This window comes from Bos indicus x Bos taurus, chromosome 19, assembly GCF_003369695.1.
Source record: "Bos indicus x Bos taurus breed Angus x Brahman F1 hybrid chromosome 19, Bos_hybrid_MaternalHap_v2.0, whole genome shotgun sequence".
Lineage (NCBI taxonomy): Eukaryota > Metazoa > Chordata > Mammalia > Artiodactyla > Bovidae > Bos > Bos indicus x Bos taurus.
The window spans coordinates 37,963,917-37,986,923 of record NC_040094.1 but is presented as its reverse complement, the minus strand read 5'-3'; the positions used below and the strand labels follow the sequence as shown (position 1 = coordinate 37,986,923).

Sequence of the window (23,007 nt, the reverse complement as noted above, 5' to 3'; positions counted from 1 at the left end):
CCAATCCTAGCTCCCCCATTTGTCCTTCCCTCATTAGTACAGTGGGATTTATCACATCAGATGGTTTATGATATTTCAGTGACCTTTACGTAAAGCATTTTACAGTGTATCTGTTGCCTACCTAGCTAATTCATGGTAGTTGGGAGAGCCTGGTTTGTTTTGAGGCTTTTTGAGATAGATGCAATTATAGTTATTATGACTGCCCTTAAGGTAGTCAACTTTTTACCCAAACAATGGGGATAATGTCTTTTGTGAAAATGCTTTGTAAATGGCAAATCACTAACAGAATGGTGGGTTGGTTATTCTCATTTCCCCCAAAGGCTCTTACAGGTGGGGCACTATAAAGCTGATAGGCTGCAAAAGGACCAGAACAGTTTCTTCTACCATCTGTGTTGTGGGTGCTCACTCATGTGAAAAGAACACTCAGAAGGAGCTAAAGCTTCCCTAAAACTGTGCCCAGAGATTCAATCTGAATGCCATTCCCTTGTCTTGTAAATTGCCAAACCGTTTCCCCTTGGTCACCCTCATTTCCCAGGTAAAATGCACTCTCTGTTAGGGTGTTTTTCCAGACTCACCCAAGAAAGGATGACTTCCCCCACTAACTCCTTCACTCCTCATCCACTGCATTCAGGACATCCCTTCTCTGGCTGCACTGTTTATATGTCCATGTAGAGAAGGCAAGTCTGCTGTCCTGAGGACACAGACTTTGGACCCATCCACCCAACATTATGTGTTAAGTAAAGGCTCCTCTTGAAGACAAGGATGAAGTGATTAATGATACCCTCAATCTCCATCCTGCTCCCTCACCCCCAAAATATTTAACAGAAACTCAAGCTGCTGGGAATACTTATTTATTTGGTCTATTAACACCAAGATCTGCAAAAAAAAAAAAAAAAAACCTTCTAAACACAGGATAATAAAACTTGAACATTAACATTCTTCTTCAATTTTGTGTAAGCTCTGCAGTACAGAAAATATACAAACTTCAAACAGCTGCAAAAATAGTGTCTTTGGGAGAAAATAGAGTTTCTACATCGATACAAGAAAAATAGGCATTTTCCTAATCCAACCCAGTCCTGGGGCAGGTGGAGGGTGGAGAGTCGCCACTTGCCACCCAGAGGAATGCCAGCTCTCCCTCTCCCCTATGACCCACCTGGGGCTGGGCAGGCTGGGCTGCTACTTAAGACAATCTTAGGGTGAAAGTGAGATGAAAATGCCACTTGGGAAAACGCCTGGTTCCCCCTCTGCCAGCAGCTGGATTGGTCAAGTGTCATGGCCCTTTCAGGCTGCTTTGGTCAGCTCCTCCAGTGAGAGGGTGGCATGCGGATGGGACTGAGAGGATGGGGGTATGTGTTTGGATCTCCTTGTCTATGTCTGAAGGAGAGGGAGGGAAATCTGTGGTGTCCCCTCTCCTTCAACCATGGCCAGCTCACTCCATGATAAAGACAAGGGTCCCGTACACAGCCCTTTGGACTCATACCCAGGTGTGGGAGACCCAAGACCTTCTGGGTGAGTTTTCCACCAAGGGAGAGAGGTGGCAAGAACACAGGTGTGACTTGTGAGCTGCCCAGCTATTAGTGGACAAAGCAGGGCCCCTCACATTTGAAGGGGCCAGTGTTCATCAGAAAGAGGACCCAGGGCTTTGACACAATAAACGAAAGTGCTCGAAGGCCGAGAGGGAAGGGCTCCTTCATCCCCCGCCTCAGGGGCGTTAGGGAGGGTCCTGCCACCAAGGCACTGTCTCCATGGGAAAGTGGAGGTAAAGCTCCCTCAGACCACCAGAGAGCTCTGGAAAAGCACAGGCTCTTCTGATGGTGGGGTGCGCTGCCACGGCTCAAAGGGCAGCGAGGAGGCCTTGGAGGCCTCTGGATCCTTCCGAGGCGGTGGCCTGGAGCTGGCAGGGGGCAGCGGGGATCCCGGGCTTGAGGGGCAGTTACGGAAGATGAAGCCCATGCTGGGGAAGAGGGGCTTCATCAAGCTGACGGGGCAGAAGGCCGAGCCGGTTGGGTTGAAATGGACTTTGTTCTTGTCAGGACAGGAAGTCAGGAAGGCCAGGTCAGGACCTGGGGACCTGGAGGATGGAGACAGAAACACAAACACAAATAGCCAGTGAGAAGGGATGAGAGGCGTCACAGTGCCGGGGAGCTGGGTCTCTGTTCCAACAGGTTGGGAGCTTGACCAAAAAACGACAGGCTACTGAGCAACAACGAGTGTGTATGCCCCTCAGCTCTCCACGTTTTAGAAACAGGGCTAAACAACCGGAAATCTACTTTAGCTAAAAACAGAAGGGATTAAAGCTAGACAGGAAGAACTTCCTGACTGTGATTCTAGAAGAAGAGACTGAGAGGCCTATTAATTTGAGAGATTTTTATCAGCGAACAGTGTTTTGGGGGCAGACCTCTTGCCTGAAAGCAGAGATCCTAGGCAAAGTGACTTTCTTAGACTCTTTATAGCCTAGAGCCAAGATGCTCAACCTCCCCATTATTGGCATTTGGAGCTGGGTAACTCTTGCCTGTGGGGAACTATCCTGTGCATCGTGGGATGTTTAACAGCATCCCTGGTCTCCACCCACTGTATGCCAGGAGCACGACTACCCCATGTTGTGACAACCGAAAATGCCTCTTGACATTGCCAAATGTCCCCTCAGAGGAAAACTACCCCTCATTGAAATCTCCTGGCCTCAAGAATCTAATTCTTGAGCAGATTGAAAAGATTTAAAAGGTATGATTTTCAAAAACCCTTGCTGAAAGGAAAGGACAACAGCTAGACCTTATCAGGAGATCTAGGTTCTAACTTACCTTGTGCTCTTGGCCTAACCTGCCTCACCTAACGTGGAAAGAATTCCCTACTCTGCCGATCACGTAGGGGAAATGGAAGGATTAAAACAGGTCAGGTCAGAGAGTTCTAGAGTAAGGAATCCGTATGATTTAAAAAAAAGGTTCTTTCCCCCGAAAGAATGTCTGGCCACGCTTCAAGGGTGAAGAAGCCCCAAGAAGCTGCTGGTTGTGAGGATTCCAGGCAAGAACACAAACAGGTGAGCAGACAGTCGAGCTCTGTGCCAGTGCTTCCCATCGCCTAACTTTTTCTTCAAGTATAACATATACAGACAGAAAAATGCACTCAGTGCACAGCTTGATAAACTCATCACCATTTTAATTGTAGTACCATTTAATTTTAATTCTAACCATTCCAAACCCAGGAAGAAGAGCAAGGCATATGGAGGAGGGCAGATGTTGGCCCAGCGTGGGAGGTGGGAGGAAAGGTGGAAGGCAGTGAGGGCCCACGTGCAGAGGGTGTTTGGAAGCCTGGGGTCCCACAGAACTCCGCAGTGGCAAGGTATCCCCTGACTGAGAAGGACTTACAAGAATCCCACTTTAGGAAGAGGTAGCGGATGGGCAGGAGAGGGCATGCCCTCGACGTAAGCAGGCACACGGGAGGAGGGTGACCGAGGGAAGACCAAGTAACGCTCAAGGAGCATGACAACCAGCATGACCCTGAACAGCTTCATTCCCTCCCCGGGAAATCCAGGCCATCTTACCAGCTAGGCAGCCAGGAAGAGGAAAATATGAAAGAAGAACGACTAAACAGAAGAACCTCCCAGTAGGAAAGTTCATACAATGAAGAGACACCAATGAGTTGAGAATTTCTGTCACAGGATATCTTAGAAAGTAACTGATGGCTCACTACCTCGCTTAAAAGAGTTAAGACAGGGGCAGGAAGCTGGATGAGATGGCTTTAACCCTTTTCTGGCCTTAAGAGCCTACAAAAGAATAAAGTCAAGCAGAAGCCTAATTGTCACATGCAATTCCAGGCTATAATTACTCAACTATACCGTGCACTGGGGAAGGAGACAGGGTCCAGAGTCTGCTTCAGCTACAAGATCTGGCCTTTTCCCTCTCACCCACCCCAGAGGACTGAGGATTCTAGGAGAAATGGCAACAGTGATGATGCGAGCAAACCCCCAGTGCCCATGGTTTCCCCCATAACTCCCTCTGGGTTATGTATGTACCTCCTGCTACTACCAAGGGTCATCCTGTCCCTTATCTGGGATACAGATAGAGCCATCAAGCCCCCAAGCCCTGTCCTAGCTAAATCTCCACTCATACACCATAACTGAACTTCCTGACTGCTGTCGAAACCATAGCTTCCACTGTGAAATGGCCCCAAGGAACTTTATCCCCAAGTGATAGCGGGAATGTGATGAGCTCTCTTCCCAGCTCCTGCTAAGTGGGGCCGTGAGCATGTGGAAAGCTTTGGCTCTGGATTCTCTCTGCTAATGGGAGAGAACTGTAGTAAAGAAATCAATTTAAGAATGACTTCTGAACTGTCCAGGCTGGTTTGGGAATATTCCACAGTCCTTACTTGCAAAGACTGGAAATTTCTGTCAGGAAGTTCATGACACTTGGACCACTGCAGCTGCAGGGTGAAGATTTGACTCAGAAGCCGTATGAAAGCTGTTTAGGCTCCCCTGGCCACGCCGGTGGGCGTGAGGCACGTCTAAGCTCTGCCTGAAGAGAATTACTAATAAGTTCTCACTCTCTCTCATGATGGTCTAACAAATTCTCACACCTTCCTTGGAGATGGAAAAAAAATAGAAGAAACAAAGGGTTTAAGTTTCAGATCTCTTTCCTTTCCAGCTCCTGCTGCGCTTGTGGCTGGCATGTGGGCAGAGAGCAGGTTTCTATGGAGATCATGATAAGCAAAGATTTAGGTGCTCAGAGGAGGTAATGTCAACAAGTTTCATCATGGAAAAACTGCAGTACTGATTGTCTATGGCTGACAGTGTCTCCTGACGAGAGGGAGTCCGAGCCTGAAGAGGGGCCTATCTGGTGGGACACCACAGGGCTCAGCCAACATCTCTGTCCCTCCCTCGCATGCCCAGACCCCCACCAACCAGCTGAGGTACTCACGTGGCCTCTTCAAACACCCGTACTCTCTCACAGCCTTCTGGGGGCTCCCGTTTGAAGACATAGCTGTGATTGGGCCGAGGGGAGGCGGCAAAAGCAAGGACTGGAGATGGGCTGCCATCTTCAAGGAAGGTGGGGTGGCCTGGAGAGGAAGCTGCACACAGAGTAAGGCTGAGCTGAGCGGCACCAAAGGAAGCCTCAGCTTTCCTGGGCGGGACTGGGAGACATGGCACCGTGGGTGGCAGTGGTTATGTCCATCCAGGTTGTTTGTCTACACTCTACCTTGAAACATCTTTGAGGCAGCTTACAAAATTATAGCTTCTGTTATACACGGTAAAAAAATACAGTTGAATTGAGGAAAAGTCTGGTCTAATACCAATTCCATATGCCCCGGAGGTAGACTGCGATTGGAACTCCAAGTCTCAGACTGAAAAGAATCCTAACGTCTGTCTCTCTGCCTTCTTCCAAGACTGCACCGCCCTGCCTGCCAACATACCACAGCTTCTTCCTTTCCACGCTCTTGAAAATCTATCCCTTCTTCCAGGAAGAGCTCTTCTACTGACTCAGACAAGCAATCTTTACTCACCCCACTTGTGGGATAAGATTCCTCTCATTTTCCACACAGCAAATGTACTTTGCTGAGGTTTCAAATATTGACTTTATCTGTGTTTATCTCACGTTTATTATTCTGTGCTCTGTATTGTCAGATCATGCCTTTGACCGGCCTACCTGATGGGGTTGCTATGAGATCAAGTCAGGTGATGCAGGCAACAGTGCCTGCATGTTAGAATGTTAGGATCATCCATACAGGAAAGAGGGACCTGGTGATCCAGTCATGGAGGAAGCACAAAGTGGAGACCTGGATGAGAAAGCTTGGGTTTTGATCTGGCTCAGACTGTGTGACTCTGGGCAAGAGTCATTCTTTTATTTATAGCACTCACACCTGCCCTGAGATACGTGCCTGGTTATGGGTACAATGAACACTTGATGGGCTCACGGGTTCTCCATTACAGCCGGACCTCAGCCAAAAAATGGAGGTGGGAGGGATTGCTTCTCTGGATTACAAGTGAGGATTAAATAAAACTGTAAGTGCAGAAGCTTCATATAAATTATAAATCAGAATCTATATCAAGGATCACTATAACATACAGAATGAAGATATTCTAGTTGGTTAGTAAGTAAAAGTGCCCGGCCAGAAGGTGACGAGTTGGGAAAGGGCGCAGAGGTGACCCCATACTCGACACGGGCCATGCGGCCTCGGCCTCCCCAGCTTACCTTTGTCGCTGGGGACGGACGCCAGCTCCTCGGCTGCACCCCGGTGCTCCTCACGGCTGGTCTGGCCAGAAGGCTGGGGGGATGCCAGGGGAATGGAGGGAGAGCTGGCAAGGTTTCCAGGCTCCAGGAGGAGGAGGGGGTGATCACAGCTGCCGCTCTGGGAGGGAGCTGGGGCGCGGTGCCCGTCAGGGATTTCAAGGATCTGCCGAGGAAGAATGGGGATGGGGACTCTCAGGCCTGTCCCCTCATGCCATCAGGGCTGCAGGGACCCTTAGGATCCTCCCCTTGCCATTGTCCTTGTCCTCTCTTCACAACATGGTGACACCATTTCTTCACTTCCCTGACTTTCCCAACCAGCCCCATCAGAGTGCTTTGTTCTTTTCCCTCATGGACAGCACGTTATAACCACAAATTTTATGGTTTCATCCATGTGTCGCTCCCCTAGGCTGTACGCCTCACGAGGGCAGGGGCCTCCCGTGTGTCAGGCTCTGGGAACACAAAGGTGAATACACATGGGGGCACGAAAAGGAGCAAGCCAGCAGGACACGGTCAGGCCACGGCAATAAAAACGGGCAGCGCAGTATCATGCATTAAACACACACTCCCTTTTTTAACATTCAAGGGCACTTGTATCAACAGCTCACCAATCTGTATGCGTATGTAAAATCCTACATATATGCACATTAAAAAGCAGCCAGCAAGTAAATCATAAACTGAGGAGTGTGCCCATTAGAATTATATTAATACTGCCCAACTGGCATTCCCCAATTCTCCTGTGTCAGTATAAAAATGTGCCTGAGACTGCAGAAAAGGGAGCAAATAATCCATCTGGGAGTGGAGCGGGGGAGAAGGCTGCACAAAGGCAGCTGGGCATGAAGGATGAACCCGTGTGACCAGGTAGCAATGGAGGAAAGGGAAGCGGTAACTCAGGCACCGAGGCTGCTTGAATGGAGGCACAGCTGGGTGGTGGTGATGGTGACAGTGACGAGTGTGCCAGGAGCACTGAGCTGGTGCTTTGGCTGAAGAGTGACGCCTAGTCAGCTCCTCCCAGCTAGGGGCCCTCCTCTCTGCCAACCCCTACTCCTTGTCTTTCTACTCACTGCCCCAAAGCCTTCCCAGCTGCACCCACCCAGCTCTGCTGTTCTTGTGGTCAAGTCCATTTGGGTCTAATAAACTCCACACTGCTTTGTTGACAGGTGCACAGCCTGTGCACCCTCAGACAGTACAGGTCCCACCTCCCTGTGTCCAGACTCAGCAAGATGCGACTGTCTGTGCACCCAGGGTGTGGCCCCCACTCACCCGCAGCAGCTCCTCTTCACCCTGGTCCTTCACAAACACCTCCTCCAGCTCTTGGTTGAGCCCTTCCAGGCTCCGGTGCAGGCAGGGGCTGAGTCTCAAGACAGGGGACCCTGTGGGGAAGCTGGGAGGGGATGCCTGAGGAGGAGGCAGATAAGGCCATCACTGAATCCTACCAGACACCATCCAGGTATTAGTTCTGATCAGCGGGTAACAGTCTTGTCTACACAGCAGAACCAAGTGCGTAAAGGAGAGTTTGGGGACAGTTACCAATTCAGTGGGGCTTTCTCTATAAGGCAGAGGCCCAGGGTGTGCTTTTAGAGTCTGCACCGCAGCCTCAAGTGTTCAGGGGGTGGGGATGACAGAGACATGCAGCATGTGCCCTTTCCAATGCTGCCTCAGAACTTCCCCGGCACCCACGCGGCCATGGGCCCTGCGGTGAGCAAGTGCTCAGAGGACCTGCCCACGCTAGGGGGCCCACCACAGAGGATAAGCAGGGAGAGGGCTGGGGGACAGACATACCCTTCGTGCTCCCCGCACAGCACGGTCCCCTTGGAGTGGGGAGCCCCGCTCCTTCTCCTTCCCACTGCGGCTCAGCTTTGTCCTCTGCAGCTGTTGCTTCAACTTGGTAATCTAGCGGCCAGTAGAGGGGAGAGGACAGACAGGTGAAGCAAAGCAAAGGTGCACTGGTCCTCCCTGCCAGCTGTGTGTGCAAAGGCGCTTCAGGAGTGTCTGACTGTGAGCAAGCCCATGCACTGCAGCCCGCCAGGCTCCTCTGTCCATGGGATTCTCCAGGCAAGAACACTGGAGTGGGTTGCCATGCCCTCCTCCAGGGGATCTTCCCAACCCAGGGATCAAACCCCGCATTGCTTACATTTCCTGCACTGGCAGGCAGGTGCTTTACCACTAGTGACACCTGGGAAGGCCCTCTCTCAGGCATGGCTCCTGCCAAAAAGCTCAGGATACATAAAATACATAAAAAGAAGATGGAAGTTAATCTTCCATCTCAAAATACTTCAGTGGTGTTCACATCTGTGATGATATGCTCAGGCAAGCTAGACGCCATATTGACCAGATTATTGGATGTTTTGAATTACCATGTATTCTACAGGTGGCTCAGGTTTGAAAAAATTAAAAATATACAACCCTGAAACCATTTTTGTCTTTCACAGATTCCAAAGGCACGGAAAACTACTCTATTAATAAAAATGGGAAATGACGTTTTTACATTCACTCCTCAAAGTACATTTACAGCTATCTCAAAGGCCCTGGGACCCGGAAGGATAGAAGGATTTCCCCCTATTTTATTATGACTGTTATTTTGGGGGCAGGGGCTGTGGTGGGTCTTCACTGCTGCTCGAGGGCTTTCTCTCGTTGTGGCCCCTGAGCCGGGGGGACTCTCTGTTGCGGCATGTGGGCTTCTTGTTGCAGTGGTTCCTCTTGCTGTGGAGATGGGCTCTAAACACATGGGCTTCAGTAGCTGCAGCTCTCAGGTTCCAGAGCGCTGGCTCAGTATGGCACACGGGCCGAGTTGCTCTGTGGGCATGGGGATCTTCCTGGATCAGGGATGGAACCAGTGTCCCTTGCATTGCAAGGAGGATTCTTAACCACTGGACCACCAGGGAAGCTCCCCCCACCCCCATTTTAAAGTAGACTGTGCTCAGCAAGGAGCAGCCTCTCTAGAAGGAATATCAGCTTTTGTCCCAACTTCATATCCGGTAACAATTATGGAGCATCATCAACAACTTTGACTGTTATCCCAGTCACTTTGTAATTCTGGACCTACTGATCCTTAATGTAAATATTCTGATAATTAAAAATCGCAAATACTTTGTATTTCCTACTAGCCTTAAATACTTCATATTCTCCTACTGGGAGAACATGAAGGACAGGGAAACCTGGCGTGCTGCAGTCCGTGGGGTGGCAAAGAGTCAGACATGACTGAGCGACTGAATAACAACAATTCTCCTTCTGTTCTTGCAGCCAAGAGGGCAGAAGCTACTGCCCTGTAAATGGTGACCCCTGGCAAGCTGGTCCTCCTGGGTTGGGAGCCTTGGAATCCAGTCTATGTCTTTTTCTCTCCTCACTCTCAAACCCCAAGGGCCCTCATGAGAGGGAGGGAGGGCCAGGAAGGAGTGTTTGGGAACATATCACTATTTTCACTATTTTTCTCTGCTTTTAAAAATAAGGCTGGATGAGTGGTTAAGTAGTGAGGTTGGAGGCTTCCAATTCCCAGAAAACTCATTCTCTGTCTCTCTCTGGTCTCTGAACTGCTTATCTGTATGCAACCTCAAAGTGAAGTGAGAACAATGGCCACCCCCACCCTGAGCTTGGCTGTTGGAGGGCAGCAGTAGGTCCGGGCCAAGCCCCTGCCTACAGGAGGGCCTGGGCTCATAAATCCAGGCCACCAGGAGGCTGGGAGGCAGCTACGAAGACACCAACTCATCAGGAAAAGGCTAGATCAAGGCGGGTGAGACTGAAAACGTGGGTCCACTTTGGAGCAGATGGTGCTGGGGGAGACAAGAGGCAGCTACCCTGGCCGTGGCATCACGGGGCGATTACCTCTTTCCGGTGGTCTGTGCTGCCCCAGGATGCTGAGCGCTTGTGTGTGCAGGAGATGGCCCGCTCGCCTTCAAGCTCTTGCCAGGATAGGGGGGTCTGCAGGGAGAGAAACCCAGTGAGACAGCTCAGCTCCTCAAATGAGCCCTGTGGAAGCAGACACACCATTTTCAGGACAGAGGTGGTGGCTCTGGGTGGTCTTCTCTCACCTGCACGTCGACCCCCAGGACGCTGCCAGCCCCTCTTATTCTTTCAGGCTTCTCCACTTGCACTGCCTCTTCCTACGTCCTCCAGGAAACTGTCCCTGATGAGCCAATGAGGACAACCTGCTCTTCACTCTCTTAAGACTTTTGCACGTGGATTATAGCCCCAGAAAGTCCAGGTGCTTCTCCCCAACAGTGAGGACCAGTTTTGTCCCTCTCTATCCCAACCAGGTCCAAATGAGCTTGAGTTCAGGAACCACTGGGATCCCCGATTCCCTCGCCATCTAAGAGCCCAGTATGGGCCCAGGTTCCTGTGAGTCTAATAAAAATACGTTACCAGACGAGACCCCATTAAGGAGTCATTAATTGGTAAGAGAGGAAAAAGCTCAACAGAGATGCCCTGCTCTCCATCCTGGACTGAAGCAGGAGACTTCTTGCAGAGCAGTGCCTCAAGCTTGTTCTGTGATGTTTCCCTGTCCACAGAGTGTTGGGGGCCCCAGTGTTCCCCTGAATATATGGCAGGAGGGATTTTCACAAAGCGGGGGCACCAGAATTCTGAAGTCAGCTCAGATGCCTGACGTCTCTTGGCTTTATCGCAGCTCCTTCTCCTAGCTCCTGCTCTGCCACTGTGAGAACCAGGCTCTCAATCCGCCATTCTTCCTCCCCCGCTGCGCAGAAGACAGAGGACCCAGGATGGAGGCAGGGGCAGTTGTAGACCCACTTCCTGAGCCCCTGCTGCAGGGGGGAAGCTGTTGACTCTAAGCATGAGGGAGAGGAGGACATGGTCCATCTCCCCCGCCAGCATCCCTACTTCCATTCCAAGGGAGGGCCCAAGGGGGAGGCTCCAGTGGAACCAGTTCCTCTCTAACTTCTTTGCACAAGCTGCCAAAACCATGAGGGCCTGGGAACCGTCTCCTCCAACAGATCCGCTGACCTCTCCCGAGAGGTTGTTGCAAACAGAAAAGGGGGAGGATAAGAGGGAACAAGCCCAACAACTCACCACCCAACAGCTGTTAAGAAGAGCTCAGTGGGGGCAGTCTGAGCGGGGCTGTGGGAGCAGGCTGCCCTGCACGACAGCTGCAGGAGAGGGGCCACAGGGGGCCGAGCCTCCCTGCCTCTTCCTTCTCCCAGCTGCCCACCCATCAGGAACTCTGCCGGGCCGTGCAAGACAGCCAGGGTGAGAGGACTGTCCCGACTCCTTTCCCTGAGACCAGCACCACAAGGGGGACCCTCCAGAGATGCATCCCCACCATCCCTTCTTCTGCAGAAGGGTGACCTCAGGCTGTACCCCAAAGCCTGAAGGTGGAGCTGGCTCTGACAGGGGAAACCAAGCAGCCGGTCTACTTCCAAATGCCCATCAGAGTTCTGGCAGACATAGCCTCAGAAAATCCCCACCACTGCATATACTGAAAAGAGAGGAGAAGCCCCCTTTCCCATAGCCCCCTGAGCTGGGCAGATGCACAAACGTTCCTCCTTACCAGGGCTCCAAGCCAAACCGATACATAACTAGGTCTGCTCATTAGGGCTGAACTCCACTCAAGCTTGCTGTCCCTGGAAAGGTGGCAGAGGCTGCGGAGGAGGGGCGACAAAGGCTCAGGTGTTGCCCGTTTCTCCTCTTCTGGGAAGACACTGCACCCACAGGTGGGTGGTGAGAAGGCGGTGAATCAGCCACCTTCAGGCTTGCCCCCGGGTCTACTAACATCTCTTGAGAACTTTTCAACTGCCTCTTTCTTCTGAAGTATGTGAGGGGGTGGAAGGAGAAGTGTAGGCCAGCGCTAGAGGCTAGAATGGATGTGAAAACTCACGGCAGCTGGGAGACTCTCCTCTCTCAGTCCTCTCTGTCCACCGCACCTCAGTCTGCTCAGCAGCATCTCCTGGCAACTACTGCCTACTCTGTAAACTGTGCTACTAAAGGCCATCGCTTTGCCTTAACACCCACCCCTTGCCACAGACATCACCATCTTACCCTCCACCCCAGGCTCTCTGTCATGCAGACAAATGTAGCTCCATCTCCTTTGTCTTTCCTTATCCCTTGACCTCTAAGCCTGGCGTCCCCAACTAAGACAGCACATTCTACCAGCTCTTTCCAGCCTTCCCATCAGGGGCCCTTCTTAACTGTCCACCTCACGTGGCCTGCTGCCCCCTCTGCATCTTCTCTGATCATGTGGGTTCAGGGCACATATCACATGTGCACTCAACAAAGAGTTACTGAATGCAAACTGTGTGTCAGGTGCTGGGGATATAACAACACACAACATGACAAAAATTCTCATCTCCTTTGAGTGTACATTCTAGTTGGAGGCACAGTTTAAACAGTGATAGGTAAAAGAGAAAAATACAGCAAAGACAGGAGATAGGAGGGACTTCCCCAGGGCTCTAGTGGTTAAAAATCCACCTGCCAATGCAGGGAACACGGGTTCAATTCCCTGGTTTGAGAAGATCCCACATGCCTCAGAGCAACTAAACCTGTGCACCGCAACTACTGAGCCTGTGTGTCTAGAGCCCCCATGCTCCACAAGAGAAGTCAAAGCCACTGCAATGAGAAGCCCACGCAATGTCACAACTAGAGGGGCGTCCCCGCTCGTCACAATTAGAGAAAGCCCGTGCGCGGCAACAAAGACCCAGTGCAGCCAAAGGTAAATAATTTTTTTTTTTTAAAGAAAGAGGATAGGAATCTTAGGTTGGGGAACATAACTTTAAATGTCAGGGAAGTCCTCGTTGAAAAGGGAGAATCTGATGAAAACATGAAGGAGGTGAGGAGTGAGCCGCGTAATATCACAGGTGACAGTGACCTACATGGAGGGAACAGCAAGTGCAAAGGTCCTGAAGCAGGAGCCAGTCTGGCAGGTTTGTGAGCGATAAGGAGATCGGTGTGGCTGGGGTAGAGTGAGCAAGGGGCAGAGTAGTAGGCGACATCAGTAGGTGTGACAGATTGAAAATGGCCCCCCAAAGAAATCAGGTCCTAATCCCTGGGGCCTGTTATTGTTACCTTATATGGGAAAGTGTTTGCAAATGCAATTAAGTTAAGGCTCTTGAGATGGGAAGTTTATCCTGGTGGGCCCTAATGCCATTAAAAGTGTCCTTATAAGAGGGAAACATAGACACTCACAGAAGAAGATGTGACCATGGAGGCAGAGAGTGGAGTGATGTGGCCACAAGCCAAAGAATGCTGGCAGCCACCAGAAGCTGGAAGATGCAAGGAACGGGTCTCCCAGAGAGCCTCCAGAGAGAGTATAGCCCAGCCAACACCTTGATCTTGGCCCAGTGGAATGGAATTCAGACTTTTGACTTTCAGAACTATGACAATAAACTTCCACCATTTTAAGCCACTAAGTTTGAGGTAATTTGTTACATCGCCTCAGGAACCTAATACAGTAGGTTATCCTGTGTTTGAAGCTGCTTACACACTGACCCTGAGTATTCTTCATTCAGGCAGGCATGTGCACAGGTGTGGGCTTTGGCCACTCCAACTGAACTGGGAGCATCAAGAGAGGGACCATGCCTTTGCCTTATTTCCAGTGCTCCTGGGTAGACAGGCTCCTCCTCTTGGGTCTCACCCCAGGTATCTAGTCCAAGGTTTCCTTGGAGCACAGAAAAGTCAAAGCTAAGGAAGGGTACTCTTCAAAGAGTGACCCTTTATGGCACAACAGGGGTCAAGCCAGGCTGTGTGACAGCACCGTAAGTAGCTGTTCCAGATGGTCTTCTGGAAGCAGGATAAAGCTTGAGCTCAGCAGGCCAGTCGTGTTTGTCAAAGGGACTCACACACTGGAACAGATTTATTTTAACACCCTGGCCTTGGGGAGCAGCTGAGAGAGAAGCAGGGCTACTTACTGGTCATGAGTGGCATCAGCCAACTATGCAGATGATGCTTGGATTATGCAAAACTGATGTGAGTTAGACCAAGGAAGCTTTGCCTGGGACTCTGAAGTCTAGGAGCAACATGTAGGAAAACTGGGTTAGGGTGAGGACAGCTTTCCAAACAACAGCCTGATCTAACAAGAGGGTAGGGGTGAGATGGAGCCAAAACCCCCCAGACTGGAACCTCTTTCTCTGCCCCACAGCCAACTAAGCTTCTGTCCAGATTCTGAGGCAGGAAGAGTCCTGGTCCTTGCTTTCTCCAGTGACCTTGGCTGGGCTCTGGGGACATAACCCTATGTGTACCTACTATGCGGATGTGCAGAGCAGCATGGTGCCTGGCCTAGTACAGATGCTCAGTAACTACACGGGGAGCTGAAATTCAGCAGGGAAGCCACCATTTGGGACTCTGGCCAGAAAAAGAGGCAGGGAGGGCTCTGAGGGTGGTCGGCCAGCCAGCACCAAGAACTCGAGCTGCAGAGTTAGAGTTCTCTGGTCCCTCAGTGTCTGCAACCCTCAAATTTTCCATCATGGACCCATTTTCAAATATTCTGAGCTGCCATCAAACTGTATACTGAACAACTGGTTCTGCTCACCAGTTTGGGAAACAGGCGTTGTGCCCAGACCCTCACAACCGCAAAAAAAGCCCATGATGAGCAGACTGAGTTGTGTGTCATCACCAAATGCTGAGGCACTGTGTTGGGGAAAAGAGAAGGACAGCACAGAGGTTGGGAAAGTCATAGAAAGGGAAAACAAAGAGAAAAAACAGGCTTTCTAAACAAAGCCTGCCACCTCTGCCCTGCTAGTCAAGGACTTAAGCTAATTTTTTCCCCAAAAGGTAACTCAGACCTAAAGGAAGGAAAAAGGTCTATCATCAGGGCATTTCCCCACATCACCTGGAGCCTGAAGAGGAAAAGGGGCTAGGGATGAGCAGGATGGGGCCAGGCGAACAGGCACCCAGGGTTGCATCTGTCTGCAGGATGAGAACACCAGTGGCTCCAACAGTCATCCCACTGTGGTAAGACCACTTCCTCCCTTCAGAAGACTCCCAGAAAGAAGGCAGGGGGCGATCGCCACCACTAGAATGTGCTGCCATTACCCGCCCAGGCCCAGCGCTAGGAGGGACTGGCCCACGGCACTTGGTGGCCAGCTCTGAGTGACCAGCTAACCTGGGGGAGGGCAGACTGACCTGGACAATCCTGGCAGAGTTTTCCGAGACATTAAGACACCTCCAGATGATGGTGACACCACAGAGGAGCCTTCCTAGTCCTCATTGATTGTGCCTTCCGTGTCCAGCACCCACTGCACCCAAGCTCTTCCTTACACCCACCATGCTGACCTCTGGGAGATCTGGTCATCTTGCTCCTGGAGCGCACCCTGGCTCAGAACATGAGCAGCTCCAAAGCCCTCCTTCCCGGATGACCACATTCACACCCCTTTAGAAGAACCAATTTCCCAAATAAGGTCCACCCACCTCTCTTCCTCACTTGTCCCAAATATCTGGGTAAGCTAGCTCTCTACATCAGACCACAAGTTGCCTGGGAACCACCCATGCTTCCTTTGTGCTTTCCTAAGGGCTTAAAACATGGCTAAACCCAAGGAGAGAATACTGGGACTGTTTGTAACCTGCTGTCTTCGAGAACTGAGAACTTTAACTCCATCTTCTGCCTTGGGAGAAGCCTTGAGGACAGTGTGTTCTCATGTGAAACTTGCAGGGTTCCTTCCTACTCCAGGGGTTTGGAGAGGGGAGCTTAGCTGCTTGGCCTACCCCATGACTATGGCTGCTGTCTTCATCGCAGGTCCTGCCCCAGGAGTGCCAGGGTGATGAGGTCTTCAAACACACACTCTGGTGGCTGGCTGGAGGTGTGTATGAGGAGGGGTGGAGGCAGGGGTGGGCGGCACAGCTAAGAGAGCAGAAGCGAGGGAGGTACTACACTGGTGTGGCTAGAAGACAGAGCACAGGAGGTAGGGGAGGGGGAGGCTGTCGCCCCTCGAGCTCAAAGGAATTAGGGGAAGGTGCTGGCGTCATCTATTTTTAGCAACTGCTGCAGTCCATGGGGTTGCAAAGAGTCAGACTGAACTGAACTGAAAGCTTTCAAGAACTTTGGTAGATCTGGCCTCACTACCTTCCCTCCACTCTTCACTACACCTCTTGTATCTCCCCCATAAAACCTCTCCCCCATCTCCAGTCCTTTCTAGGTGATGTAGCTGTGCTCCGTAGGGGAGGAGTACCAGTTACTTTGGGAGATGTCAGGAGAGGCTTTGGTTCCTGGTGTAACCCCGGTGTTGAAGAAGGTAGCTTGTGCCAGGCCAGGGTGCTTAAGCAGGAATTTGAATGGAGCCCAAAACCTAGAAGCAGAAAGTTCCCAGAAGGCCTGGAATGAAAGACGGGCCGAGCACATACTTGGGTTTGGATGCCTGTGTTGATCAGAATTCTCCCACCTCCTCATGCAGCCACAATATTGACAGGTTGCTAAGAGTTCCTCGAGGGCTGGAGCCCATCCCAGGGAAAGAGGAAAGCTGCAGAGCTCAGCCTTGCCAGACCCATGGAGGCGCATCGCTGACCTCTGTCTTGCTGTGGCAAGAAGCCCAGACTTGTTATATAAAAGATCTGGCCTGCAGCTGGAGCCTGAGCAAAAACACAGAGCCTAGAGTCCATGCCTCTAAATCTGGCCAGGGAACATCTGAGGCCAACCCTGCTCTGAGTTGACAAAGAGAACGCCATCTGAGGAGTGGGATGGAGGCTTCCTAGAAGGCGGAGAGCAGGAAATGACAGAGATAGGGATTCAGGGATAGGTGGGGTGTGTGGAAGCCCGCTGTCTGATGAAGCGGGTGTAATCATGAGCACATCTGAAGCAACCTCAAGTCCTGCTCCTCCAGGAAGCCCTCCATGACTAGACACATTACTTGAACTAACCATTCTCTCAAAAGAGAAAGGGATGTGTGCTCCAGGCCTGTGATGGGGAATCATAACCTATACTACTTGCCCTTTTCAGGGGATACAGGGAACTAGTGTCCAGGGCTCCCAGGAAGTAGGCCTATTTGGTCTGCTACCCAGAGCATACTTTACAGTCTGTTCCTAGATCTAAAAAGGGCCATCGATTTTAACTGCAAACTTTTGTTGCTCCAAGGTGGCGTATTCCTGTGAGAATGTCCCTCCTGTAAACTGTGCCAGACACTTGGCCACATCTCATCCCTTGGCTCCCGGTTTACTGGCCTTCATGGAACTGGCATCCAGACTCACCAAGGCCAAACCTTGTTCTCATTTCCTTGTTCTTCACTCTGACATGCCAAGAACAGCACTGGGCATTCAAACGTTCACTAATAACATTTGAAAATGGATCTCATTTAAAAAATAAATAAAAGGGACTGATGAGATGTGCTCAACAGAGGAGGACAGGGGAAGTGAGCACACAAAAGCCTTTTCCACTTGGCCAGCGCTCCACCTCCGATCAGGCGGGATGGGCACACTGCAGCGATTGCAAAGGAAGAGCAACTGGCCCAGCATCCCCCAGGATGTGGGCTGCCTCGCCTCTGAGCCTGTGTTCTCCCCGCCCTGTTTCCTCTTTCCTGAGAACAACTCATTTGTCCTGAAGTTGAACAGGAATGGGCTTAAACTGCATCAAAGGGAGAAGATTTGATTCTTAAAAACTTAACTCCTGAGAATGTCAAAGTCCTCAGTCAGACAAAGAAATATCTTTGTATAATTTCACACTTCAGACAATTTCTTGCTCAGGCTAATACTACTTTATTCAAAAACTGACCAATGAACCAGGTGATTGTAGAGATTCCTTTTAAGTTTAGGATTCTTAATGAAAAGAAAAACCCTGAAGAGGGGACCTGGGGTCCACAGGACTCAAATGGGTCCCCTAAAATCCCAGATAGGGCTGCTGACTAAGGAGCAACTCTCCGTTATCTGAGAACTTCCCAGTCCTGTTGCTCCAGTGGGATATATTCTGGCTCAACACATATTTTGACCACCTCTTCCAGTTGTGTGGGGAATGCATACTCAGCTGAATATTGGCTTGTTTTAGCAAGGTAAATCTCATTTATTAAAATCTAGGATAAATTCCAAAATCAACTCTTGTATATCCACACATGAATACTCAAAGACAAACAGTTTGCCTTCTCTCTCCCAACAGGTGGAATGCAAACTCATTTTCAGGTACATTTACAAAGAGAACTAAGCTGGTAAACATGAGATAATCAAAAGCTATATGTATATAGCTTTTCATGTATAGTGAATATGCATAGCCGAAACTGAGGACAAGTCACATAAATGATTGAGGGTTGATAAGTAGACCCAAGACCTTCTCAGTCACTCCACCACCCCACCCTTACCCTCACCCCATTAGAGAGAGCTTCATTACCTGGGTGGCCTTGTCATTGGTACAGCAGGTGAAGGCCCCATCAGCATCTCGTGGCCACTGGCCCAGAAGGTAGGAGCTGAGGATGGTGTCCAAGGAGAATGTACGTCGGACCTGGGGTGGCTGAGGCCTACACACTGGTTTTTCTGGGGCCACAGAACATGGGACGCTGGCTGGAAGAGAGCACAGCCCGTACACCTAGAGGTCAGCATGGAAGAAGCAGACGTGGTCATCAACTGTCTCTCTTTTAGGAAGCCTGGCTGAACTGCTGCATCTTCACTCACTTCCCTCCTACAGGAATCCGAAGCAGCCCATAAAAGCACATACAGCTTGACCAAAGCTCTCCTGACTTAACCAGCTGGTCTTTGTCACTGGAAACAATTTACACCATGTCCCTCTGGATGAGGGATTACTTTATATACGTCCTCTTTCTCCTGTTCCTAATGGACTACGAACTGTGAACTCCAGGTCTCCACACTGAGTTTCCCGAGAGAGGTCTGTTTCCCATCAATAAAAAAACAACTGGATGCTGGAAGTGGACAAAAACCAAGTTTTCCTTCATCTTTTGTTTCCTGCATCTTTTCTTCTTCCTTGCAGCTCTGATTGCAGGGTTCCTATGCACAAATTCAACCCAATTAACTGAAGGACACTTCCTGCTTCCTCCAAGACCATTAGCTCTGGGGAACCTAGGTGACTGAGACAAACAGAATGATGTAACTACTTTTATCTATCCAGGATCCAGGAGAATATCCCAGTCTTTTGGTTCTCTTCTCTGCCTCTGACCCCTGGCTAAACAGAACAAAAATAAACCAATTATAAGTCCACTCATTTTATTTTTACCTTGATTAAATCTTTCTGGGAGAAGGTAAAAGTTGAAACTGTTGATAAAATCTAAGAGTTGTAGAATCATCTGTAACTTTCAGTTATCTGAGTTGACCATGTCTTCCATAACCACATCCAAAACACACTACGGCCTTAAGCTCTACAAAATTCTTCCCTTTAAACAAAGCAAAATGCTTTCATATCTGTATTAATCTCTTGATAATTCATGTGTGCATTAATCACAGCAAAAGGAACTGGGGGCTATAGATATAAACTTGAAGAGCTTTATATTAAGAAGACACTAACAGGTTGGCAGTTCCTTAAAAAGTTAAATGAAGAATTACCATACAATCCAGCAATTCTACTTCTAGGTATATATACAAAAGAATTGAAAGGAGGGTCTCAAAGAGACATTTGTACCCACATTCATAGCAGCACTATTCACAACAGCCAAGAGGTAGAAACGATCAAGTGTCCACTGACAGATGAAAGGATAAGCACAATGTGTTCCAAATATACAAGAGAGTCTCAGAAAGGAATGAGGTTCTGATACCTGCTACACCACGAATGAAACTTCACAAAAGAACAAATATTACATGATTCCATTTAAATGAGGTACCTAGGACAGGCAAATTCACAGGGACAGAAAATAGAACAGATTACCAGGGGCTCAGCAGGAGAAGCGAATGGAGTATTATTATTATTTAATGGGCACAGAGTTTCTGCTCCCAGGTGGTGCTGGTGGTAAAGAACGTGCCTGCCAATAAACGGGACATAGAGACACTGGTTCAAATCCTGTACTGGGAAGATCCTCTGGAAGAGGGCATGGCAGCCCACTCCAGTATTCTTGTCTGGAGAATCCCACAGACAGAGAAGCCTGGCGTCTACAGTCCACTGGGTTACAAAGAGTCGGACATGCTTGAAGCAACTTAGCAGGCATGCACCAGTTTCTGCTTGGGGCGATGAAAATGTTCTGGAAATGGACAGTGGTGATCATCACACAACACTGTGAGTGTACTTAATGCCACTGAATCATAACCTTAAAATGGTTAAATGGGAAATTTTATGTTATGTGTGTCATGTGTGTGCAACTCTGTGACCCCATGGACTGTAGCCCACCAGGCTCCTCTGTCCATGGGATTTTTCCAGGCAAGAATACTGGAGTAGGTTGCAATTTCCTCCTCCAGGGGATCTTCTTGACCCAGGATCGAACCCGCGTGTCCTGAGACTTCTGCATTGGCAGGTGGATTCTTTACCACTGAACCACTTGGGAGGCCCCTATGTCTGTTTTACCACAACAGAAAAAAGAGAAACACTAGTAATACTGTCTACATTCTCCAAATCCATTTAAATATTTACACACATTTTACCGTGTGAAATGTAGTACATGACATAGTAATCAATATGAAATCTATTAATGATATTCTTCTTTGTTCTACCCATTTCATATACTCATTTTCAAGTATGAATGATCCACATATCTGTCATTTTTAAAACACTGTATTAAAAAAGTAAAGACACCACTTTGCCAACAAAGGTCTGTATAGTCAAAGCTATCATTTTTCTAGTAGTCATATATTTCTCATAGTCATGTATGGATCTGACAGTTGGACCATAAAGAAGCTTGAGCATCAAAGAATTGATACCTTCAAACTGTGGTCCTAGAGAAGACTTGAGAGTCCCTTGGACTGCAAGGAGATCAAACCAGGAAATCAACCCTGAATATTCATTGGAAGGACTGATGCTAAAGCTGAAGCTCCAATATTTTGGCAACCTGATGCGAAGAGCCAACTCACTGGAAAAGAACTTGATGATCTTTCCCTCAATCTGGGAAAGATTGAGGGCAGGAGGAGAAGGGGGCAGTAGATGATGAGATGGTTAGATATCATCACCAACTCAATGGACATGAATCTGAGCAAACTCCAGGAGACAGTGAAGGACAGGGAAGCCTGGTGTGCTAAAAACCATGGGGTCACAAAGAGTTGGACACAACTTAGCAACTGAACAACATTTTACCAAGTTTATATACAGTAGTTTGCTTAACCACTCCCATATTATTAGATGTTTGAGAGGTTCCTCTCAATTTGAATATCATAAATATTACTGCATGGATAACTTTTAGTCTCATATCTAATTCCTTTTGTCTCAGTTTTTATCTAATTCCTTTTGTCTAATTCCTATAGTTCTAGATCATTTCCCTCAGCTATCATATATGTACTCATTTAAAAGAAATTAAAAATGACATAAAAATGTGGGAACTTCCCTGGTGGTCCCGTGGTTAGGACTCCATGTTTTCACTGCTGTGAGCCCAGGTTCTCAGGGAACTAAGATTACAGAAGTCACATGCCGCCACAACAAAAGATAAATTAAAAAAAAAAAAAGTAGTGCAAAGAAATATGTAAATAAACAAGCAAAGAGCTTCAAATCTCAATACCCAGAGATCAATTCAGTTCAGTTCAGTTGCTCAGTTGTGTCTGACTCCTTGTGACCCCATAGACCGCAGCATGCCAGGCCTCCCTGTCCATCACCAACTCCCAGAGTCTATCCAAACTCATGTCCATTGAGTCAGTGATGCCATCCAACCATCTCATCCTCTGTCGTCCCCTTCTCCTGCTTTCAATCTTTCCCAGCATCAGGGTCTTTTCAAATGAGTCAGTTCTTCGCATCAGGTGGCCAAAGTATTGGAGTTTCAGCTTCAACATCAGTCCTTCCAATGAACACCCAGGACTGATCTCCTTGCAGTCTAAGGGACTCTCAAGAGTCTTCTCCAACACCAGAGTTCAAAAGCATCAATTCTTCAGCACTCAGCTTCAATGATAATACTATGAGATATACATCCTTGGGGGCCTTGCCTTCTGTGCAGTGTGTGTATGCATATATTTCAAAATAAAAATGGGATTATACTATACATATTATTTTGCAGTGTTTTCACCTTATAAACACCTTTCCAAATCAATATACAGTGATCTCAACACATCATTTTAAATGACCTTAACACTCTTAAAACTCTTTAAAGGCTTTCTTTCAAAGATGGTACTCAAAAGTCTTGTTTTCTGGTCCCACTTACCTTTTCTTTACACATCACTACTCTTCAAGGTATCTTATGTCCCAGACAAACTACTGTACACCATTTCCCATCCACGACTTGGGCCTGACCTCCTCTGAGGTTTTGCACATGTGGATCAGGGCTAAAATCTGACCCATCCATCAGGGCCAGCCTAACCATCTCCACCTTGACGGAGTCTCCTGGGTCCCCTGGAGGGAATGTCTCAGGATTTTCTGATTTTCCTCAGTACTCTGTACTCTTCCTTTTTTCTTTTCTGTCTAGACTGCTCTGTGCAGCATGCAGGATCTTAATTCCCTGACCAGATTCAACTCATGCCCTCTGCAGTGGAAGCACAAAATCTTAACTGCTGGACCCCCAGGGAAGCCCTTGCTGTGTCCTCTTCTAGTACTTCGCAGCTTCTCTCGGATGACAAGTATTTGTAACTCCCAGATAATGAATAACCAGTGGCCAAGGGCTCTATCTAGTTTATCTTTGAACCCCACACAGCATCTACAGCATAGGGCTGAACACTGGCAGATGCATTAAGTATTTGCACAAAATCAAAAACCTGTTACTAAAAGGGTGAGCCTGCTCTAATTACACCTGGATTCCAAGAGTGTCTGCCTTGCATATCCATGCTCAGCTTGCTCCCTGTGAGTAAATCCCCCAGAGTCGCT

At 49.0% G+C, this 23,007-nt stretch overlaps 1 protein-coding gene across 2 annotated transcripts in view; it reads right to left on the bottom strand.

Moving 5' to 3' along the window:
- Nucleotides 1–829: 829 nt before the first annotated feature.
- The window catches only part of FAM117A (family with sequence similarity 117 member A), a 42,374-nt gene continuing 20,196 nt past the window's right edge, over nucleotides 830–23,007 (bottom strand). Inside the window, exons 2-8 of one of the 2 annotated variants that reach the window (XM_027519847.1) lie at nucleotides 18,466–18,635; nucleotides 10,041–10,184; nucleotides 8,001–8,111; nucleotides 7,482–7,616; nucleotides 6,183–6,384; nucleotides 4,911–5,061; nucleotides 830–2,071 (exon numbers count right to left, since the gene is read on the bottom strand). In XM_027519847.1, the coding sequence (XP_027375648.1) occupies nucleotides 1,771–2,071; nucleotides 4,911–5,061; nucleotides 6,183–6,384; nucleotides 7,482–7,616; nucleotides 8,001–8,111; nucleotides 10,041–10,184; nucleotides 18,466–18,635 (1,214 nt within the window). In that variant the 3' untranslated portion in view covers nucleotides 830–1,770. The remainder of the gene's footprint in view (nucleotides 2,072–4,910; nucleotides 5,062–6,182; nucleotides 6,385–7,481; nucleotides 7,617–8,000; nucleotides 8,112–10,040; nucleotides 10,185–18,465; nucleotides 18,636–23,007) is intronic. The other variant, XM_027519848.1, reaches the window with a different exon arrangement.